This window comes from Dinoponera quadriceps, unplaced genomic scaffold (assembly GCF_001313825.1).
Source record: "Dinoponera quadriceps isolate SergipeBrazil2010 unplaced genomic scaffold, ASM131382v1 scaffold458, whole genome shotgun sequence".
Lineage (NCBI taxonomy): Eukaryota > Metazoa > Arthropoda > Insecta > Hymenoptera > Formicidae > Dinoponera > Dinoponera quadriceps.
Window position 1 is genome coordinate 457,886 of NW_014554796.1, and position 24,484 is coordinate 482,369.

The 24,484-nt window shown below is 37.8% G+C and overlaps 1 protein-coding gene across 1 annotated transcript; it reads left to right on the forward strand.

The window, feature by feature from the left end:
• The first annotated feature begins 296 nt into the window (after window positions 1-296).
• Window positions 297-24,019, forward strand: LOC106741881. The gene is made up of 5 exons (XM_014614282.1): window positions 297-380; window positions 3,760-4,347; window positions 21,976-22,174; window positions 22,901-23,015; window positions 23,923-24,019. Exons 2-5 carry the CDS (start codon window positions 4,273-4,275, stop codon window positions 24,017-24,019), a joined length of 486 nt encoding a protein of 161 aa, XP_014469768.1. The 5' UTR covers window positions 297-380; window positions 3,760-4,272.
• The last annotated feature ends 465 nt before the right edge of the window (window positions 24,020-24,484 follow it).

Sequence of the window (24,484 nt, forward strand, 5' to 3'; positions counted from 1 at the left end):
TTTTATCGGAAACGATCGTCGCGCGTAAGACATTTTCTCACAATCGCGTTCGCGTCGAAGTGACGCGCGATCCGTTGCTCCTTCGACCGCAATCGGCATCATCACGTTATTGTTACCGGAATTCACCAAAGACGCGACTCCACGAGTGATTTTTGCACATTTCGTTCTCACACAGGACTCTCGTGACTCGCGTGATCTTACGTTGCCTTATGTTTACGGGTCGCTACACGGCATACAAAATTTTCTGTCCGATTCAACACATCTCAACCGTCCCAAACGGTCCACACGAATTTTTGCGTTAATTCCGCACAGGGTGAACACGTTGAGAAATGACGTAAATATTATGTCGAAAATTAATACAAAATTAATGTCCATAACATGTAAGTCGACACTGAGGTATATGTTATTTCAACAACACTTGCACATGTTAAATGTCGATTCGACGCGAAATATTGAGATAACATAAATACAATATGTTAACATCGGGGCGTTTTCACACAGAAGTTTTAACGAGGACCGATTTCGACGCAAAATGTTTTTCACCGTTTCAACATTTCGGACCCGGTAATCGGTACTCTATAATTCTAGAAATCTCGATCTTTACGACTTATTTTTACCGACTTAATCGTGCTGCTCGCTCACGCGAGATATCTTCGGTGTGAATTTAATATCTTGCAGCCTGGAATCGTGCATTTCCACGAATACACTCGGACCTATGTGGCGTCACCATTATCATAAGAAGCATTCCGGATGACGCGTCTGCGCGTTCGGATCAAATTTCAAACTGTGAGTTTGAATTCGCAGCGTCCGCTGAATAAGTCAATCGTCGCCAACTTCACGGCGATGCCGGCCGGTCGCAGCAGGTTGGACACGCCATTCAACAAGTATTCGGTCGCGTCGTCGCGTTTACGGACGGGATACGATGTTGTTTTCGCGTCGCGGAGTGCCGATAAATACTTCGTGGCGAGCGTTTCGACGCGATCGGCACATAACGACGTTCCGTGGATAACGATATTCCGCGATAACGATGTGGGTGTCGGCGACGATTTGCCATCGTTCGTTGCTTCCGAATGGTGTGATAAGTTGACGAGGACTTCGGCTTTTCCTGCGCGTCTCTCTTGTCGTGTCTCGAAGCGAGATCGAATGTTGCACTGGCCAAAACAGCTCGCTAAATCAGCACGATTGAAGATAATCAAACTACGATCCATGGCCATATTATTAGACGCACCTTAATTTTTTATATTTCGTTAACTTCCGAGGAGCAGCTTTATAACACGGCTCATCGATCGATATTTAAGGAACTATTTTCCTATAAAAGGTATTTTTTATGACATTTCACCTAGCGTTTTCAACGACCTTGAACAAGTATGAACCCGCTTATGACATTTCACCTAGCGTTCTCAACGACCTTGAACAAGTATGAACCCGCTTGCATCGTTGATAATGTCACAGACGTGAGTTTTGAGTGTGTGTGTGCCAATTGAAATTTAGTGAAACTTCAAATTCTTTACTTACTAACGGAAAAATAAATTTTAATGTGAAAAATATGATTAATATTGTTTGTTTATTAAAAATTATGGGTGAAACAAGTGATTTGACACCTCAGAAGATTGTTGAGATAAAAGCGCTGATTGACACCATAAATTATCTTAATTGAGTAAAAATAAAATTAGTAACTTTTCTTCATCTAACCTGTATTCTATTAAAGAATCGAAGTGCATCTAATAATATGGCCAGGGACTCTATCGTTATAGTCGGTATTAATGTTGCACACACTCGCGACCGGATTACGCAACAAGATAATGTCTGTTTTTGTCATCACAGTTTAAGTATAATCTATGATTGACTCACCGAAATTGACCAATCACAACTGGCCAATTGGCCGAACTGATCAATGCGATTGGTCAATCCCCGTTAAATTAATTGTTGATTACATTTATATCACGATGATAGAAACGGACATTAGTCGGACATCTTTGACTACGTTTAGACGGCAGCGATATAATTCCTGTTCAATAACAACGGCTGTTAGAACTTTTTTGAATTCGTGTCTGTTTACATGAAGCGGATTGAGCTAATTCCCATCATAAATTCATCTGTATAAAATATATCAAATCGTGTAATTGCGTAAGCATACATTACAAGACAAGTAAAAACAAGAAATATGACCGTTTAAAAATTTTTCGATCCGGATTTATAAGCCTATATCCTATTGAAAACAGGTGTAGACCAACAACAACTGATGTTATAATACCGGTTATATTTTACTATTAAGATATTAATTTTATTATTAAAGTAAATTATATTTTACATTAAGACTTAAAATTATAGTTGTTATCAAAGTGGATTAGTGTCGTTGTGTAAACGTAGCTTCGTTTCGGAGCTACAGTTTCCTACGCACTACAGTAAAAAACATTTTATACTTGTGTTAAAACCGGTCCTTGTTAAAATTTTTGTGTTAAAGTTTTAACACACCAATATGTTAATTTAACATATTGTGTTTATGTTATTTTAACATTTCGTGTTGTATCGACATTCTATATGTGTATGTGTAAAATAACACATTTTAGTACAGAACATACTAATTTTATGTTAATTTCTGACATAATATTTCTGTTACTTTTTAACATATTTACCTTATGTTAAATTAATATAAAAATTTTAGTGGATCATTTAGGACATGTGAAATGTGTTAAACATAAATTTTTTTATTGCGTGTGTTTATATCGTCGTATATTTCGAGCTTGCTTCGCGATCAGAGAGCCGATTGTATATCTTCCCCAACTTTTCTTCTCGTACTTTTATCTCATGTGAATAAATACATGCGATTGGCTGTAACGTGAAAATACTTGCACAATAAAACATTTTGTTTGATAGTTATTTTGTTCAATATATTATTAAATTATTTAACATATTTTATATATCCCAAACGATCAACATAAATTTTCATGCTAATTTAACACAAGATGAATATATTGAAAAGTAACATAAATATTATATCAAAAATTAACACAAAATTAATACCTTAATTGACACAATAAAATATAAAATGCATTATTTCAACACTTATACATGTTGAATATTGATACAACACAAAATATTCAAAGATAGTTCTAATAGAAAAAAATATGACTATAGTGCGCGTTCGGTAAACATTTTCTTGGCCCTTCCTTCCTTTGAAAAGAGGATATTTTTAACATTAAAAATAAGTATTTCTAAAAGTGAAAAAAAATGATAATGAATGTTTTTATGAAGGAAAAAATATTTTTGTTGTAAAAATGTCATACATAGTTTGTTTCTTACTTACAAAATAGTAACACACATTGTTTAAAGAAATAATGTATCGAATCGCGCTTACATTGATTATACGCTATGTGACCTCAATAATAATATTTTTATTTATTATTTTCCGAAAAAAATAAACGTAATCACAATGTTTACTTACGTTCATACACAAATTTTTAGCAAGAAATCAATTATGGCGTCAACCTCATACTATGTCTAACACACAGACACACAGAGCGACTTTCTAACGATTTTTCAAGAGTGTACAAATCCATAAATCACGCACTTCTTTACGCTACAACTCTTCAAACACAATTTACTGGGTCTGACTTAGAGTTGGTTAGAGGGTTAAAGTAACACAAAATTTCAGTGGGCCATTTTTAACGTAAAATTTTTTATTGTGCACATTTTAACAATTACACGACGATTTTCCACATAATCGACTTCCAACTATCGTCTCTCTAGTCGGTGAAGTTCCAGGTAACGATCATCGCGATCTGAGACATTCGCGTCTTCTCGTCTCATTCGGCGAGCACCGAATTACCGCGAAACCATGGTGCATTCTGGGAAAAGCTGCCAACCGGCATCGTGTTCGGCCGTATGACGACGGCAAGATCGCCCAGAGACGTGTCCGATGGAGCTCGGGATGAGTATTGTTGGGGTAGATCCTCGTCCCAGAGTCAAATTCGCCAATTCCGTAATTCTGAAAGGCCCGTTGGCATTTCCGCGCGAAGTTGCATTTTGTAACGTCGGTTGCCGTAATTGAGAGATATCGGCGCGATCTCGCGCGAAATCGAGAAACACGCAGAGTGTGCGACAAGTGTAACAGTTCGGGTGCGACGAGTGCGACGAGGATGTGACGTGTGACTCGGCTTTGACTCGCCGGTGACGACGACGAAGAAGGCGATCGCCGCAGAGGACGTGAACGAAGGTGCGAAGGATCTGGCCGGTAACGGCGGCGAGCTGCACCGAGCGGCGGTGACGTCAATGCACATTTGCGCGCGGATCTTCGCGTGGGCATGGGATCTACTCGTCGGTAGCACCACGTACCCGATGCAGCAGGTAAGTTTATTATCCGCTTTCAATTTCGCTTATGCCGAAACAGTAGCGTAATTACTTAATTGTGGCCGACGTGCGGCTCAACATTGACGCGGACACGTACGTGGGCGATATATGTGTATGTGTGTGTGTGTGTGTGTGTCAATTGTCTTTCCTTCTCGGCACCTCACTCGGACGGACTCACTGGAGCCCGCAATCAAAGTGATTTCCCGCGAACACGTAATCGTTTCGGTCACCTAATGAGTGACAGAGATTTAGGACAATTTTATGTGCACGTCACGATAAGAGAAAAGGAATGAAACGGCGCTCGTAGTGCGCCAATGCGATCGCTTATGTTTTCTGTGAGACGTATTTGTGCAAGGTTGGTTAATTGCTCCACTGACAACGTCTGTCTTTAAAGGCCCGGTCGATTCTTTAATTGTGATTTTTTAGAATAACTGATAGGTAGTAGGGTGGTTCGGTATCCCCATAAAAAAAAACTTAAGAGTAGTGAGATTATGTATGTGTAAGTACGCCAATATCCAGCTGTTCATTTTCTGATAATTTACTAATAAGAACTGTTAGAATAGGCGTTTATCCCCCTGCGACACAAGTTGCAGACCACGTAAATATTTTTGAGAACTAATAACTTGGGTTTTTTCGCGTTTTATATGCTTTTAATGCTATTTTCAATGAATATAATAATATATACAGATTTTGCCTTTAAAACATTTTTAAAGTGTTTCCCAAATAGATTTGTCGATGTTTTACATAAATTTTTTTTACTGATTAATGTATAAATACATGTATAAAGATTTTTCTTTGTAAATAGATTTTTTATGTTTTACATACTTTCTTGGAAAAAAACTATAAAAATATACCACTGTGCATTGTATGCTATGCCAATGTGCGAGGTGCACTGCAGGTATTATTGTATAAACTGTGCTATATAAATTTTTTTATTTTTTCTATCTTTGCGTGTATACACTAATTTTTAAATATATTGAGAATTTAATGATTAATTTGCTGTAATAATGATTTTATCAATTCTTTTTTCGAATGAGATTTTATATTTTGTTTCTTCTAAAAATATTTTCAAGTGTTCAAATAATTCAATTTTTTTGCAGCAACATCATTATGCTATTTCTTCCCGAAGTACTTATATTCAAATATTATAGCCTAAAGGAATTTATTTTCTTCACTTATGTAAAAATGTGAATTTTTAACAAAAATCTCATTTTTTTCGGCGTTTCTGATTTTGTTCCAATTTATAAAAAATAAGTGAAATACAATCCGACTTTTACGACTGTAGAAGCTTGTTATTAAAGCTATTAAAAGTATATGAGAATTTTTGTCAAATTTTTATACAGTCCGGAAAAATGTGAAAACCTGCATTGGCCCTCAATGGCCCATGTTGCAAACGGAATATGCTAAATGACACGTTGTTCGCAGAGGGTTAAAGCCTTGATCTTTCAACGTATGCAGTAGCGTTCCATATCGTCTGAATACGATTTATATTTACGATATATTTTATCTATTAGAAGAATAAACGAGGAATATTTATATTGATAAATTGACGAAATATTATACTATAACTTTTTTTTATATCTGACGCATTATTATAGCCTTATATTATTACAACAAATTGATGAAATACTATAATTTTCCATTACTTGAAATACGCTAATGAGAGTGAAGATTATAACATCAAAAAAGATGTTTTTGATTTAGTTTTATATTTGAGTTATGAAATGCGTATATCTAACGAACTGAGCACGCTTTGTGAAATATGATGCGTACCTAACAACTCGTATTTTTTATTATTATACCAACAATTAATATTTTTCACGGATGAATGTTCACTTCTTGTTTTATTTTCATCTCGCGCCGTTGCAGTTTTCATATCCACGTGGAAAGGTACGAGTATGTGAAATTGCATCAATGTTGATGCCGTAGTTATTACGAGCGCAATATTTTTCAGTAATTTGAGATACCGACAAATATGGTTAACGGGGTACGGAATACTTCTACTGGAAGTACAGAGTTGACGATGTAATTTATCGACATCGATGCATGTCGACGATGATATGACGTAGGTGATAAGCTTGCGTGGGCAGTCGAGTTGCATTTAAATTCTGAATGCATTGGTTGCTCATTTATCTAGTTACGCCACTGTACAAATTTGTTTGCTATATTAAGAGCTAATTTAGAGGGATAACAGAAATTAAATTACGCTTATCGTGAAAAATTGCATTTTGTAATATTAAATCTTCCTTCAAGCGTTGAGATAATTCGTACGAGGAGATATTATTTGTTTGTACAAAAGAAAAGCGATATTACATTATGTGACGTCATATCATTGCACTACAACACAATAAATTATCTCTTTTCGTTATTACATTTATGTATCGATTGTTATTACGTTATCAAATTTCTAAAATATACGGCCGTTTCTTCCCTTATAATATTTCGCAAAAGAAATAGATTACTCTTTTTTTACTCGGACTATCGATACTCTTTTTGTTTCATGTTGCCGCATGCAATTACTTTCCAGCTTACAAGCTCATTTTCTCCTATTTCCTCTTTGCGATGCTTTGAATAAATCGGACTTATGCCTCTTAGGCGCGAATCAAGTTCGATGGATCGTGCCTATACGTATCGGTAAATTCGCAGTAGAAATAGAAGTATCGGGGATAGAACCGTGAACCTGCCGGATCGGCATCAATTTAACTTTCAATTTCCACTGTTTAATTGTTTTTCGGATTGTTTTGTCGAGCGAATTTGCGATACGTGGGGAGACGGGAGCAAATGAAAATTCTTCCTGACTCACACACACACACACACACACACGCATTCTTTTTATTTTTCTTTTATATTAATTACAACCAACGCATTATATTTTCAAGACAGTCGGGTACTTTTAAAGGTACGCTTTGCTCTCGATATAATGAATCTTAATATACCCGGCGGCTCTTGAAACCTCCGCTTCGAGGAGCGCTTTGTATCGCGAATTAAAATCTGACAGGGATTACGATTAAAATAACTTTGTAACCTTTTTATTCGCAACTCATGTGACTATTGACAGACTCTTTTAAGATATGAATTGCTTTGCGTACGTTTCACGCTCTCTCCTCAAGGTAAATTTCCAACCGTTTGCATGCGGACGTTATAACCCAAATCGACTGTGACGTGGCGTAAATATTAGAACGGTTGAAAAAATGTAATAAAGTCGACTATATCGCCGATGTGCAAAGCATTCCGCTTGACAAAAATAGAGTTTATATCTCTACGAATTTAGAGAGAGAGAGAGAGAGAGAGAGGGGTAGGTAGAGATTGCGAGTTTACATTTTAATTTAAAAACATATTGCGAATGCGCGAAAGGCCAGTAACACACTGGTATAAACATACATATGCTTCTTCAAACGTTATAAAAAGTTAAATCTCTACGAGTACTTTATAAGCGTCTACTTTATTCATACCTTTTAATCACATTTTGATGAAATATCAAACCATCTCGTTTCTCTCTTCACTATAATAATAATGAATTAGTCATTTGACGATATAGGACTTGGACTTATCCAACTTGACCTCTCGCGCGATTTAATTCTCGTATATAACGCGGATATTAAATGCGACCCTGAAACGTCGGCCGGCGATAACACTTGATCGAGTCGTTTGCCCGAAATACTTCCGCACCACGCCTTTCGACGTGCACGTGTAATAACAATTGAGCTTAAACGGTGTCTCCCCGGAGAAGGCAGTGGTTAGTGCCTTACTTTCGTACGTAGTGTCGCGCACTTATTTGTATGCTGTGTTCCCCATTAGCCAACAATCTAATTATGAGCCTCCGCTTCCGTCGGCCGTCGCTTTGTTTGCCCCTTTTCCGTAAAGTTACCGGTGTACCCTCGAGACCACCATGGCCGCAATTTTGGCCTCGTTTACGCCTGTTATTAGCGGGGCGAACGAAGAAGCACATGGCGCTTGAAAATGCATTATTTTCTCGCGCATTATTATTATCAACATGCAGTAATATTAATTAGTGGAAGATATATCGCTGGGGGAAAAAATAGAATAGAGAGAGTTTAACGTTCAATTACTTAAACGAGTGCAAACCACTACAATTTACATATGATTCGAATCAATATAATATGAAACAAGGGAAAAATGTAACTTCGCCCAAATGAACTTTTCATAAAAACGCTTGGTCATACATTGTCGCATGTCCATTAAATGCAGATCATTATTTATTATAATGAGCACGATATGAATGAGATGTAATACGAGTGCGAAATTAAAAGTGTGATAATGTCCATACCGTATTATTTTCCAGAATAATTTCGTATTCAGGCTTTTCCGGAGATCAAACCTTTTCTTGAGATCGCCCTCGATCATGATACACAAAAGATATTAGAAAAATGTTCGATATTCCAACTGGCAGACATTCGAGAGAGTGATCTCACGATCGTTTCGAGCGGTATGCGTAATTTTGGCACACGTGTGTGTTGAAAAATTTAAATTCGCGCCACTCATAAATTGCGGATAGATCCGTCCGAGCGGATTAATAATGCTATATTGCGAACTAACGTCACGCACAATCTGGCTTCGATAAATACGAATAGAAGCAATATCCGGGATTATGTAACTCTTTCAAACATTCCGGCCGATTAGATTATAATGCTTCAAATGCCCGCGATTTCTGTGGTCGAGACCGTGAAGTTTGTTCGCAATTTAGCTTGTAGGTTAATTTGCGTATTAATTTCGCGATTTAATAATCCATCGTGTATGAGCGATATTAATACTCATACTCACGTTTACGCGGAAGCGAATGGACGTGTTTACTTTCTGTTACTTTGATATACAAGTCGTGAAAATATATGAAGCTATACGCGACACACAACAAAATAATATTATTGTTGCTGATAGAAAACTTTGTTGTGTAATGTGCGATTTGTATATTACGGTATATATCATGCCAATATTTTATCGATTAACTAATTAATTAATTTCACCCATTAGAGTTAATTTGCGTCAAACTTGATGCAAGATCAAAGTCGCTGAAAGCGTCGGCTATACGGTCACGTTTGGTGACACGACGATTTTTCGGCGTGACAAATTCGATAATTATCAAATTAATTATCAACCCATAACGATTACATTCATTTGATACTTGGCACACGTTTGGCCTTACGAGGATCCTACCCATTTCAATTGATTCTAAGCTGTGGTATTCCTTCGGACAACTTCGACAGTATCCTTGAAATTCTTCCAGAATAGCTCTCTATGCTCTTTAATCGCATTCCTTCGTTAATTTTTCAAGAAAATGTTTAACTCAATGACATGTCTCGCTCACTCGCGGACAGATTCGCTCGAATATATCAAGGCTCGAATCGATCCCGCACAAAGGAAATTCGATAATGCTCGGTGTGTTTTGAGAGAAACACGACGGAAGAAAGTTAAGATGATTCTCAACTGCATTATCTTAAAACCGATAGTATTATCATGAAGGAGACAAGTAATAAATAACGTTATGTTTGTGGCGCGATACTCAGGTCGCGAGATGTAGATTGCGTCATAAAATCAATGGCGTCACCGCGGGTGAAGGGCGGGCGTGGGAGGACGAGGGGNTATAATTACCATGAAAACGGGGTTACATTGCACCGGCAGACATAATTTTCCGTCGCGGTAAGGTCGCAGAACTATCCAGTACGTATGTGTAAATATGCGTGCCGTGAAAATTAATTTTCTTAGGTGCTAAATAACACCAAAGACCTCTCGCACCATAGCGTGATGCTGTATCTGACAGTTCGCTCCTCAGATGTTATTTGCAATGCATCCGTTCCGCTTTTCTTGTGCTAGGAGGAGGATATTCTAGAAAGTTCGAAAATAGGTATATATTTCGAAACCTTTTTTGCAGAAAATATTAACTTTACTTTGGTGTTTCACGTGTTACACAGTGTAGGCCATTTTAATGCCTCTACTTAATTATCTTTTCACCTACGCTTTTTACAAGAAATGTTTTAGCCTACAAAAGTCGTAGGGTTAGGAGGGCACAAAGTGGGGAGGGGGGGGGGTTAACCCTAATTTGTTGCATAGTCGATAATTCAAGTTTACTTCTATTTTTCAAGTAGAATCATATAATTTTCTTTAACAGATCGATTCTTCTATTCATTCTGCGCGTAAAAGTATCAAGGTAAGATCATCGCAAAGTGAATATTTTTCGAGATATTTTACTTTTCATTCTGGTATTTTTCAGTATAAAATGTGAAGTATCCACAAAATATTAATTTTCTGATAACATCATCTTAACACTTTTCTATATGACAATATGGAAGAAATCGATTACTGATATTAATCATTGCACATTAGTGCATCGATGTATCTGCAAAACGCAATAAATGTTTCCAAGTTTCTTTACGTTTGCTTACAGTTATCAGTTTTCACTTATTATTCTACATATAAAAATGTTAAAGTTTACATACATTATGTTAATTTACGACTACGATTAATTATATGGTTCTTGCACACAGAGAAAAAAGTTCCTTTCGATTTAGCATTTCTATTTATTTGACTAAAATTTGTTTCATAAAAACAACATATACTTACGAAATATTATTTGTTTGAATAAAAATGTTATTATCTCATTCAAGAAAACTCTATTATTTAACGGAAAGAACGCTATTACTCGAAATACTATCTTTTAATCAAATAAAATATTATTTGGTTACAATAAATATGTAATATGAAACAAATAATTTCCTTATAAGAAAATTATCTTTCGTTTCGAGCAAATTTTTTATTTAAGATAAAGATACATATTCGTTGAAAAGTCTAACAATCGTACTTATTAATCCAAATATTAATTTCTTTGGAGCATGCCGATGATGAAATTTGTTTGAACGCAATGAAGTTTGTTAAATTTGAAGAAATCTTTCAGTGCACAGTACAATTGTATTGAGTAATTTGTGTTTCAGCAGTGACGGTATATGGTTGCTCCAACTAGACTTTTTTGACACTTCAATTATAAATGTTTTAACAGTAACTGCACCATTTTGCTGGCTTAAATAAAACGTCTTGCAAATATAAATAAGTTGCAGTCACGTGTCGATAATCAGGAAAGCTGTTTTATTATACTCCTACGTTTTTCTCGGGCCAGTCATCCATTTACTTTAGTATACAGTCTACTCTCGCTTCACTACGATAATCGGACGGCAAGCTATGAATGAACAACGGCTATACCGATATCCTTGTGTTTACTATCCTTGTGTTTACTATCCTTGTGTTTATTAACCAAGTTCTGGTTGCCACAACCGGATCACGCGCAACTACATTGATGTAGTTGATACACCAAAATAATAAGTCGTATCAATCACACATGCCTATCGCACAAAGATAAGAGAGTGATGCGTCTATGCCGCTTACAACTAAATATTTCTGATTATGTGAACTATATCTTTTTTTCCTGTGTACAGACAACTGTTCTTTTTTGCATGTGTCCTATACATTCTTTCTGTATAATTAGATTATTATCGTAGGTTTTTGAATTGATAATTGCACTTGACGCGGCGCCGATAAGACAGGCTTTTTTTCTAAGTGCTTTAATTTCTTCATCTTTTTGAATTCAGTTTTGCAGTTCCGGAAAGATATTCTCAAGATGTTATATTTTAAGAGAATGAAAGTATATATTAGAAAATCGATATTTTTACCGAGTGTAAATGTCCCCTCTTTACAAGGACGTAACACTCCCTTTTTCGCTGCGTGAACACACTAAGAAAAAAATATTTTTTTTTCGGGGATAACAGTATTTTTTTTTTTTTTAACCACCCACAAGTAGTATTAGCAACATCCACGTAAGGTTATTACTAAGGTCATCACTAACGCTAGTAACATTTACCAGAAAAATAGTTCGACTATTTTTGTCGTTAAAATGAAAAAAGGATATTGTTGCCCCCGAAAATAATTATATTTTCCTCTCAGTGCTATAGAGATTCGCAGAGATATTAAAACATTCGCCGTATCGCGCGGACGAACGTCTCTCCTCATTATCCCACAGCGATCCTTCGATATTCCGTCACTCTCCCACGCAAACTTTTGATCTCGGCCCGAGCAATAAGAAGCTACGAGGCCGTCATATTTTCTCCGTCAACTGGCGTGAATCGCGGTCGAGCAAGTTCGCCGTGTCTAACTTACGGCCGTACTGATCGGCAGCTCGGTTTATTGCCGGCAAAGCTTCAAAGCCTTCCTGGAAACGCGCGACGAAACCTCAGCACGAGTTTGCCGAGGTGTTATGATCGTCGTTTTCGCGCGTCCCTTCGCCTCCGCTAATTCGCGCCGGGTCGATTCGCGCTGACGTGAATAAATTCTTCGGCGAAACAAGGATTATCCGTTAATTAGTCATCGGTCGCCGGCCGGGGGTGGAGCAATTTTTTCTTAAACCCGTCGGTTTTTTAAAGCGCAGCTTTGTTTTCATTTCTCGCCTCTCCCCCGTTCTGCACTTTATTATTATTTATCCATTACTCTTATATACGAGTATACTGCGCATTGTTAAATTTTTTCTCCTTTTGTGTCACGATCGCCCGCACGCGGGCAGTGCCTATAGTTGGTTATTACGTCACTTGCCGTTTTATCTGGAAGAATGCACTCGTGTGGTAAATGAAGCGGGGAAAGTTCGTTTCGACGAGTCCCCGGCAAGTTCCGATAAATAGTGAAAAGTTTGCACGTGCCGGCGCATCTTATCTTTCTCCGCGTTAAATCCCGCTCGGACGTGGGGCGTCGACGTCGAGGAGGACGTCAAACGCTAAACAATTAACGGATTATTGCTCGTTCCGTCGACCGTGATTTCAGAATTTCACGGCCCCACATTTCTGAGAGATCGTATTGCCGTGCTTGCGAATCTGAGACGACACCGATAAACGTATCGTCCTCTTACGATGGCTTCTCCTCTTACCGTTTTTCACCTCGCCCGGAGAGAATAGCCGGTTCCCTGATGAGGTCTCGTGTTTCCGGAAGGCCAAAGGTCGGTCGCCGTCGCAGCGAAAGATTTTTCGCCCGATGACCACTCGTGTATACGAGCGACGCTTGCATCTGATGAAAAAGTTAGGCCGATAACTCGCGGTGACACCGTACACTCGTGTACTTTCGAATCGGAAGCCCGTTTTATTACGCGGACGTGGATGTAGCAGCTGGCGAGGTGCGAGGATGAGGCGAAAATATTCGTCCCATTTCATCCCAGTAACGTCGCTACTGATGATGTAAGGAAGGAAGAGGCGAGAGAAATTGAAGGGGAGCTTCCAGTCGTAACTCACGCCCCTTCTTTCGGCAGTGCGCTTGTAAGCTGCGGTGAGACTCGTTTCCAAAACGCAAAACAAGAATGTGCCTTCGGCTCGCGGAAGTACGAAGGGTGACTGTGCGCAATTGATAAATAGCAACGTTTATTTGACACCTCGCATGCCTTCGTTTCCTTCGTGTCGTGTTCAGAGCTATCGTAGGAACTCGTCGAGAATAATACGTAGGAAATGTGCTTATCGCGTGAATTAACGGTCCTTAATAGATATCGTATGATTAAATATCGAATATGAATATTTTTGTCATTTTTTTTTTTAATTATTCGTATATGAATGTGAATAAATGTTGTATATCTCGAATAATAATAAATGAAATATTGAATATTTCTGGTGCACACTAGAAAAAACTACAATATACCGATCTTGCATCAGAATTTGGTGGACTATTAATATCACGAATAGAAACAATTAGAAGATTAACTTTTAAACCGCACTTTTAAACCGCTGTAATGCAAATTTGCCCCAACCGATTCCTTCAAATCGATGCCGCCTGTTTCAATACGATTAAACGTAAATCAATTCTTCATTTTTTTATTATTCTTTATCGGCTTTTATGTCGTCATCATCAGATTTCTTATGTTTAATTCTTATATTAAAAAAATACTTTATTATATATAAAAAAAATAGATACTTTATTATATATAAAAAAAATAGGTTGAAATTGATCAATTCGTAGTCAAATTATAAGTCGGCAAAGATCAATGCTGCAAATTTGCAACCTGTGTACTTTTTGTGTTCTCTGTCATATGTATGCGGTTTAAGGGTTAAACTTATGTTTTAATACAATAAATGTTATTTATATATTTTTTTATATAGAAATTATGTTTTCTTACAGAATAGCCGAGCAAAACAGCTTTATTAATATGAATTTATTAGTCTGCTTCTTTTATTTATGTCACCATATAATTTATTTATAGCTGAAACTATTCTTTCTCTGGAGTAACGGAAGCTCTATCGTAATATAATATTTTAACCCACTTTCGGTTAGTGCAGCAAATAATGCTTTATAACTTGATCAGTGTACTGAGTAAGATAAAAAAAAAATTCGCAAAAAGAATTTTGGAATGCTAACTTCACAAATCTCGTAATTTGTTGAGAATCCCTTCTTTCGAGGGGATTAGAGAAGATCTTAAAGTGGACGGACCTTTATTCAAATTGATCTCCTCAAGTTCCCGTAAAGGAAGATTGAACGGATCGCCGTTACGCGCCGAATTCCTCTGTGTAGCACATTTATCCGCCAATTTTCCAAGTACCTGAATCCCTGAGTAGCACGGGCCAGATTTGGAAGATTGAGACAATGTCACAGGCCACTTGGACGATCTTGTTTGTCGCTCGCGTTGGCCTTCCTCGTCAATCGATGTTGTCTCTATACATCCACGCAATGTTCCTCGCGTTGATACCGAATTCCATCAAGCGTAGCAGTTCAATTTGTCTTTGCCGGTTACGCGGAACGCGCCTTGTTTGTGTGTGCGTGTTGCGTGAGGATATTAGGACGTCAGGTGATCCCTTTGAGAATTCTCTTACACAGCCGGTGATGGTGTGTTAGCGCTCATTCGTTCGCAGCGTGAGACGCTCGCAGAGTCGATTCTTGAGAATTCCCGCCGAGATGAGGCACCCTGGTTTCCAGCTTTGTTAGTTAAAACTTTAAAGGATCAGCGTGTCCTTCAAGCGTCTTGCTTACGCGGACGTGATTTAGTGAAGCTGAACACGGGGAAGTCTTTTACTTCCATAACGACGGCAATTATATACGCTGTCAAATTTTACAAACATGATACAGTTTTCCCTGCGTCTTGCATTTAGCATCAAACGTGTTCGTTCAAATTTTAATTTTGTTTTCTTTGTTCTTACATAAACTATGCATTCATACTACGCATTGATGTGTGTGTGTGTGTATGTGTATTTGTAGAGAGAGAGAGAGAGAGAGAGAGAGAGAGAGAGAGAAAGAAAGAAAGAAAGAAAGAAAGAAAGGTGGTATTTTGGGCTTTGTAGATATAATGGCCTCTCTTGATATCTCCGCTATTAAATGACGAATTTTAACGATTACTTATGGAACTATTTGTTTAGTAGTCCGCCGTTACGTAATAACAATAATTTGCCAATGCACAACAATAGCTGACATTTGTCATGACACATTTTTATTTTCGAACATTTTGAAACGTTTTCAAGGTTTGGATTTAATTACACACATTTTGACATTTAATTACACACATTTTGACATTTAATTACACACAATTTCTTATTCTTCTTAAACTTGAGCGTATTATCGCACGAATATATTTGAGTGTTCTGTTCGTTATTTAATATTTTATTTTGCTGTATATATTGAGTTTTGCAAAGTTAAACAATAGTATGGCATTTTGCTAATGTGTCCCTCTTACTAAACTAGATAACTATTAAAATAGATTTAATATGCCCTCTTTTGTGAGGTTTTTATATCGAAATAGTTATTCGATATGTAGTAGTTATTCGATAAGTTAATAATTCAAGTTAACGTGAACGAAAGTTTCAAAGTCTATTCGTTTTGTAGAAACTGTCCTTCTGACAGTCTGTGTCTACTTTCAAATAAGCCAATATCTATATTAAAAATTCGCAGTTATATTCATTGTTATTTGTTCCTTCTAAGAGTTTATTTTGAATGTATAACTATGTCACAAAACACTGTGCTTTTTAAACAAAACCAATTTTTTAAAATCTATTTTAGTGGGATATCACTTTATCATCTCTGTCTCCGACCCATTATGCGATGTTACTACGTTTTTGAAGTATGTCCTAAGTAAATATTTCATAACATCGAGTCTGGAATCGATTGAATAACACTTTGACGAATATAATCGTTAAGTTTTCAATATAAAATATTAATCATTAATAAAGTTATTGTACACAATATCAATGGGGGCCAGAATACTACCTTCTTCCCTACGCTAATTGAATATCTTAATTTCTAAATTTGCACGAGTCACTTCTCGCGCTGAGAGATCGAACGATTGCGCGCCAGAGCGTGCGAGTCTCTCAAAATTCCCTCGCAGAGGCTTCATGCCAGCGCTTCCGACCCTCGCTGGGTGTTTTCGAATAACTTTTTCCATTTGCTAGTCACAAACATCGTAATTCGACGGCGGCGATAGGTTCCTCACCTGAATGTATTCGCGACTCCAGGAGTAGAATGTGTGTGTATCCCGTGGGATCCCAGGAGCGGGGCCCATTTTTATAACGAGGGGTTGACCTTTTATTGCCTAACCGGGTGGTTACGTATGCATAGGTTATGTTGCTAGTTTATATCGATTTTTCGTCGAGTCGAGCACGTGTCCGCTGAATACCCGCCCGGTAACTCTTCACGTTACTACATGCTTCATGAACACCTGTAGATATCCCGACGCACATCGCTCGGTCGCCGGAGCGCTGCTCTTATATAATCGCATTGTTTTTATTACATGCACCTTACACGATAATCCGCTTTGTACGTATGTTCAGCGATCGTCACTCAAGCGGACATAACCGCCTGTCGGCCTGTCTAACTTTTCCCGTTAAACCAATACGAAAGTTCCCTTTATTTACGGAATATGCTTATACGCGCGTCGTACTTCTGGCTAAGCATTCGATTCAGAAAATCGTGAACTACTTATCGCTAAGATGAAACACTATAGTGTGTTCACTATAATATGTCCTTCCTTTACTCCATTCTTTTCTTACCAATCGCTCTTTCAGCGTGGAATATTATATATCATTCTCTTTCGATTCTATCTTCACTTCGATCGCCTCCCTCTGGAGACCCGCGAGGATCAATACTTTTCTTTTCGATGTGTACGTCGCCCATCCTTCCAAACAGTCGTTTATTTCCTGTTTGCGTATGTATTATATGTATGTATGTAATATATTGATGACGTGATGCTTTCCCTTTCCTTTTCTCCTCATAATGCTTCATCCGCTATTCACGCTATAAATTCCGCCTTTCGATTCGTTGCTGGTCCTCTTTTAACGGTTTACTTTTAAATACATCCGAATCTTTCTTCGTCATTGTTGGTTTGTTCTATAATCTCTCTTTCCTTTCTTCCTTCAACATTTATGTAAATTCCTCTATCATCCCACCCATCCTTAAAATCCTTGTTCTGCATGCTGATTTGTTATGGGTTTTTAAACATGTCATAGTTAAGTACAGAGCTTTGCCTAAGAAAATTGTATCTCCTATAACATTATCTCTCAAAAACTTCTCGTCTTCTAGTCTCTAATCATTTTCTTCATTGATTACGTGGATTATGTGGTATTTGTACTTTGCTTAAGTCCAGCTATTTAATCGAATGCAAAGCGTTCAGAATTCGTGCCTACGTTTTGTTTACGGCATTAAAAAATATGAGAACACTTCGTCTGCTTTTTAACAATCTAGCTGGTTTAAATTCTGTCAGAAATATGTATTGTACTTTGCAAGAAAGAATTTTTGCATCTCTTCATGCGCGTTGCGCAATCTTCCATATCAAACATGTTATTCCCGTGCGAAACGTAATTCGCGATTCCTTGCACGCGAATTTGCAGAAACGATTTCACCTTGTCCTTGACGAAATCGACGATATCATTTTGATGTATTGTCCTCACAAGATATACGTTGCACGTATTTTAAACAAGCAAACAAGAAAAACTGAGGGAAATTTTAATAATATTGAGATAAGATACGTACGGAGAAAGAGATTTTGCTACAACCGCAAATTGTTTGTTAATATAGTGACAGCAAAAAAATTTTGTTTGGATAGCAGAAAGATTTGTTAAAAGTATTAGCAAACTGTCATTTGCTGGATACATGGATAGCGAAATAATTTGTTTATGCCAATTGAATTTGATTGCTGTCGCAACGACGTTTCGCTACAACAGTAAAATTATTTTTCCCATGTAACAAATTTTGTTGTTGTCATTATATTAACAATTTGCTGTTCCAGCAAAACTTGATTTCTCCTCGTCATCGAAATCAGTCATCGGTAGTTTCAACTATATTCTGTGAGATAATATTTCACAATGAAGTTCAGGTCTATTGGTTGGAAAACCAATAAACTCCTCAGGTATGTCGGTTCACAGAACAAGCTAATCTTTCTTGCGTGATTTACTGACAGGATAAAGATTGGCACAAGATTCAACGTGACTTAGAAAGTTCAAAATGCTTACATTATAAAATAGTATGTCCAATAAATTATTTACTGCTGATTGTAAAAATTTACAAGAAGATATCTCGAGGAAAACATCAGCATATCGAAAAGTCAGTTAACGCTAATAACATAATCAAACGCGCTTGCAAACAGAAACTTGTCACTTCAGCTCCACTTACTATACACGGTGGACGAAGTTCATACTACTGCGATCAAAAAGTATCCGAACTTTATTTTTAAAAATCAAAATAACGATTCAATTATCAAGATTCTTATAGTCTCCTTCAAAGTAGTCCCCATTGCTTGCAACGTACCTATGCCAGCGTTTAATCCAGTCCTGGAAACATCGTTCATACGCGGCAAACGGTATGGCCTTTAGTTCACGCAGCGATTTTTCTTTGATGTCCTTAATCGATTCGAAACACTGTCCGCAAAGTGATTTTTTCAGCAAGGGGAACAGGAAAAGATCGCAAGGGACCATGTCTGGTGAATGCGGTACTTGCGGAGCGACATTCGTTGAGTTTTATGTCGGAAATTTATGCATAAATGTCGAGGCATGCGATGGTGCGTTGTCGTGATGCAAAATCCACGAGTTGGTTTCCCACAATTCCGGCCAATTTCTTACGGATTGTTTCGCGCAAACGCCTCATGACTAAATGGGTTCTCAGTGTATTCAAGGAGGCGTTTTACGACAGTTCATTAGTTAACAAGTTTCCGAGAACCTTTTTGAGAACGCGTTGCAGGCAGATTGCGAGACGGTTCTCGGTGACAATGAATTGAATAGTTCTTTCCGTTGAACGTGACGGTGCGAATGCGTTGCATTCCCGAGGTGCGCCAGAGGTACTTTCGAAGATGGAATACATCACGCGTCGAGCGGTACCGTTCGTTCGTAAAAATACCCGGAGGCTCAGTACATTCGCTCTGTTAATTTCTGTCCGTTCGGTTCATTTCGTCGAGAGGCAAGCGCGAAGAGCCGGAAGGTTACGTTCTTTTTGTCGGATTCGTAGCCCCGCCTAATCTTCGCTTAATAAACAGAGGAGCTCGTCTTCGTCACCCGATCGAAATTCGCCGGATGACATTACGTTGTAGCTGCGCGAAGCTGATATCGATTATCCTCGAATATTGAACAATGTCTCTGACGATGGAAAAATGTTTGAGTAATTCCAGCTCGGGCGAATTTTATTCCGCCAGTCTCGAACGTTGGCGTTCACACAATTACGGCGATTGTGTGTGCGCAGCTTTCGAAACTGTCAGCGCACCGTAATTGTAACACTTCATCCGACATGCCTTCAAGTTTGCCTGCTTCCATTGTCCATTTTTTTACTTTGCGTCTTTGCGCGGGCTCGTGATGTAAATCCTGATTGCGATTGCTCGTCGGAAATGGTGACGGTTGAAAGATATTCGCCTTGACCGGTGGACTGAATAAACGGTTAAGAGCGGAGAGATGGTTATCCGTTATTGGGATTCGCCTCGTGAAGAAAACCGAGAAGCCCACGTCGGAGAAAGAAAACACGGCTGTGAGAAGCCCTTCGATCGATATGCAATTACGGCTTGAGATCCGCAGGGCAATAGAGCAGCTTTACATTGTGGATAAATATTTACTGCCGTAAATAAACGAGTAGCTTCCGTTTCAAGTGCGTTCATTTGATTCGGCGAGGGAAGAAAGCACGTGAATTAAACGCGAAGAGGAAAGAGGGGGTTTCGCGTTTCGGAGGGGGTTTAATCTGTCAATTGCCATCTTATGCGATTCGACGCGACGTTATCTTGACTCGTTAAGACACACTGACGCCTGTACTATCGATTCTTAACGTTGGTGCAATTTTATTTTGTTGATAAGATTATTCGATAAGAATTACTATTAGGTACTTGCAAGTCACCTAACATCCAACATACACTGAGAAAAAGATTTCTTCGAATTTAATAAATTTTATTGCATCCAAACAAATTTCATCGTTGGTATGCATGCAAAGAAACTAATGTTTCGATTAATAAATACGATGCGTTAGACTTTTCAACGAATGTGTATCTTTATCTTAAATAAAAAAATTTGAAAGGAAAGATAATTTTCTTACAAAGAAATTATTCCTTTCGCTTTACATATTTATTGTAACCGAATAATATTTTATTTGGTTGAAAGATGTTGTTTCAAGTAAAGCGTACTTTCTGTTAAATAATCGAATTTTCTTGTATAACATCTTCAATAACATTTTTACTCAAACAAATAATATTTCGTCTATGTTGTTTCTATGCAAGAAATTTTAGTCAAATAAATAGAAATACTAAATCTAAAGAAACATTTTTCTCTGTGTACTCTCCAGACATCGCGTAATCTGGTTTTTATCTATTCAGATCGATGCAGCATGGTCTGTCTGATATACCGAAATGTTGAGGAAGTACAAAAATGAGCCGAGAAATGGATTATCTCGAAAGATGAGTTATTTTATCGGCGCAGGATCAAATTGTTGTCCGAAAGATGGCAAAAGGTTATTGATATCAACGGCCAATACTTCGATTAAGATATTATGTCATCTCATTGATATTAATAAATAAATGTCTTTAATATCATACGAATTTTTGCAACTGTTCAATAAGAGTTCGGCAAATTTCAATCGACGTGTAAGACGAATTCGTTATGCCAACATTGGATTCCGCGTCATTTACGAGAGAAAACGGAGAGAAGTGTAAAAACACGGCTAACGAGGGAATATTTCGATTTTTAACTCCATCTAATGCAAACCCGATCCTCCGTCATTATAGTCGAAAAGCGGTCGCGATAACGAAGCGCTTTTTTAATTCGTGCTACACGAGAGGCTGTTCAATAATTAGGCAATTTCCCAGAATTCGTCGGCTATTCCGATGCGAAGTTATATCGTTATCTTGCCAATTATCCCCGTACGAAGTGATTTGCGTTACTCGCAGCAGTGTTTCATTCGCATCTGCGAGTAACGAGCCGTACACGTTCGTAACATATTATCGATCGGCGAATCGTGTCAGATTCCTAACTGATACTTGCGACGACGCGGAACGGCTACGAGGAAACGTCGGCGAGACGTCGTTGCGCACTAAGAAGCGAGATAAGTTCGGCATGCGATCCTTGAAATTGGTCCTCGATGCTTGCGACTCGGAATTTTGCGGGAAACACGCGTGTACACCTTTCATGTACGCTTGTTTATTTTTGTTAACAGTCTGTGGGAATAGAAGTGCGAGTGACCAATGAGATCCCCCTTGTCTCGGCAGAAACGAGCGACGTGCAAGACACAGCACCGCCATGGACCACCACGTCGGTCCCATGTCGTACCAACCCGCCTACCCCGACAAATCCGCACTCGCAATACTTATCGCCTCACGTCCTCCACGGCCGGAACTCACTATGTTCCGCGAACGGTAAGATCTTCTCGATCGTTTATTCCGCATGCGGTGCACGCTCGTCGGTGTTTTGGAATAATCGAGAATAATCGGTAAAAACGCAGAAATCTATGAAAAAAGAGATGTGTTTCGCCTTGAAGGATATCAATGTTCCGTCCTCTATTCGGAGCATTTCAAACTTTCCGACAAAATTGAAAACCCTCTACGGTCTCGCGAGAATTGTTCGAGTCTCTCCTTTTCACACCGGAATACATCGAGCACGGGTAGTGTTTGCATTTTTAGCGTGCACTGAGAAATCCATTAATGGGCAAATTTTTGGGTTATCACAACCAAAAAATTCGTTTGCCCATAGTCAAACAAGAATTTAGTTGATTCAATTAAATGGATTCTCAGTGTGATATTGGCAAAAGTTGGAAAATGTGCTATCAGTTTTGCACGTGAATTTTCCGATCGCGCACAGATTTAACTGATGTAAGCTCTATCGGTTGCTGAACAATTCGATGTTTCCAGTGAGAAAATATAAACGTGTTTTGTATTATACGCGCACGACGAGATTGAAATTTATTATCGTCAACGTTCAATTCCAGCCGTGGTAATCCCTTCGAATCGATGTTTCCTCCACAACCACCTGCTTTCCAGGCGGCACGGTGTGTTGCTCCCGCGAGGGAGATTACGTGCACCACCATGGAAACATTAGACACACGATCTCACCCCGGAGATTTCTCTAGCGTCCGATTATTTCAGATTACTCGCGCCGAAGACGACCTATGACACTACGCATCGGTCCTCGTCTCAGTCTTCCCAGCAGGAGCACGTCCGCGCCGACGACAACGACAGACGGGGAATGGCGTACACTTGGGTAAGTCTGACGGAATCTTGCATTTTCCTATGGCTTCTACATCGCGATATAGTATGTTTCCAACACGGTAAACGCTAATGTGATATCAAGACGTGATATCACAATAAATTCTCATTTGCTCGAAACTATTTAAGGATCACTTTTTCACGCAAATCTTTCAAGTATCAAATTTCTCTTGATGCATTTCCAACCTAATCATAAGTAAAACTCTCGTAAAGATATCCATTATTTCGTACATACAAGGTGTCTGACGCAAGCCGTATACATACTTGTAGCTTAGGTCGATGTGAACAAACAAGTTCTCTACAAGTTTTGCAAATAACATGCAAAATTTTGAATTATTAATTATTGGATATCGTCCAAATTATTGGAAATTATTGGAAAATATAAAATATATATATTTATATTTAATTAAAATACATATATTTTATATATATCAAATTTTATATATATAAAATATAAAAAATATATATATTTTTTATTTTAATTAATAACTCAAAAATTTTCTTGTGTTATTTGCAAAATGACAAAGAACTTTCTTGTTCAAAGTAACCTGATCTACAAGCGTATGATAGTTTTTGTATCTAGCGACTAGTATTGAGCCTTGGAACCACGAACCTGTTGCTAGATACAACAGCTGTCATATATTTGTAGATTCGGCTAGTCTGAAGAAAAAAGTTCTGTATCATTTTGCAAATAACATGCAAATTTTTGAGTTATTAATTAAAAAAGCTTCTACACATGGCCATTTTCAACTTGGAAATTTTGCGTGGTTGTTTGTAAAATGGTAGAGGACTTTTTTGTTCACATTAACTTAAATTAGAAGTATGTGACGATTGGCATGGCTTACATCAGACAACCTGTATACAAGGTATCCGATAATTATCTCCGGATCCGTGGTGTGCAGGTGGAACGGATTAACATTAAAGGCCAAACTAGTAAGATTAGCAAAAGACCAACAATTGCAAATAAGACCGGAAAATGAAAAACCATATTGGACATAAAAAGTATCCTGCAAAAATCAATTTTGCAATAAATTGTTATAAATAAATTATTAAATCTTGGCTGTAGAACAAAACTGATTACACTAGTCGATTCCACGGAAAAAGTTGCACAAAAAATGTGTCATTTTTCTTCGTAGTGTCCTCCATTTATGCAAAAAGAAATAAATATTTTATTGAAAGTCGCTCCAGCCTAAGTTAAATCAATAAGGTTAGCAAAAAAACAATAATTGGAAGTAGAAACATAGGAAAACATTTCTGACATAAATGCAATAAAAGGACTTACAAATATTGACGAAAATGTGAAAAAAATATATTTGCAAGACTCACAAAGAAAAGCACTCTCTTTCAAATTTGCCGAAAAACAATAAAAATTTCTTATAAACCTTTTTATACAAAAAATAGTTGTAAAATTGATTTTTGTAATGTGCTTCTTATGCGATGCGGTTCTCCGTATTGGGCGTCGTT

Coding starts and splice junctions, on each gene's coding strand:
- LOC106741881 (XM_014614282.1), top strand. CDS start 4,273: ATGCACATTTGCGCGCGGATCTTCGCGTGGGCATGGGATCTACTCGTC. Junction 4,348..21,975: donor CCACGTACCCGATGCAGCAG/GTAAGTTTATTA, acceptor TTTTGTTAACAG/TCTGTGGGAATAGAAGTGCG. Junction 23,016..23,922: donor GGGGAATGGCGTACACTTGG/GTAAGTCTGACG, acceptor CGTGGTGTGCAG/GTGGAACGGATTAACATTAA.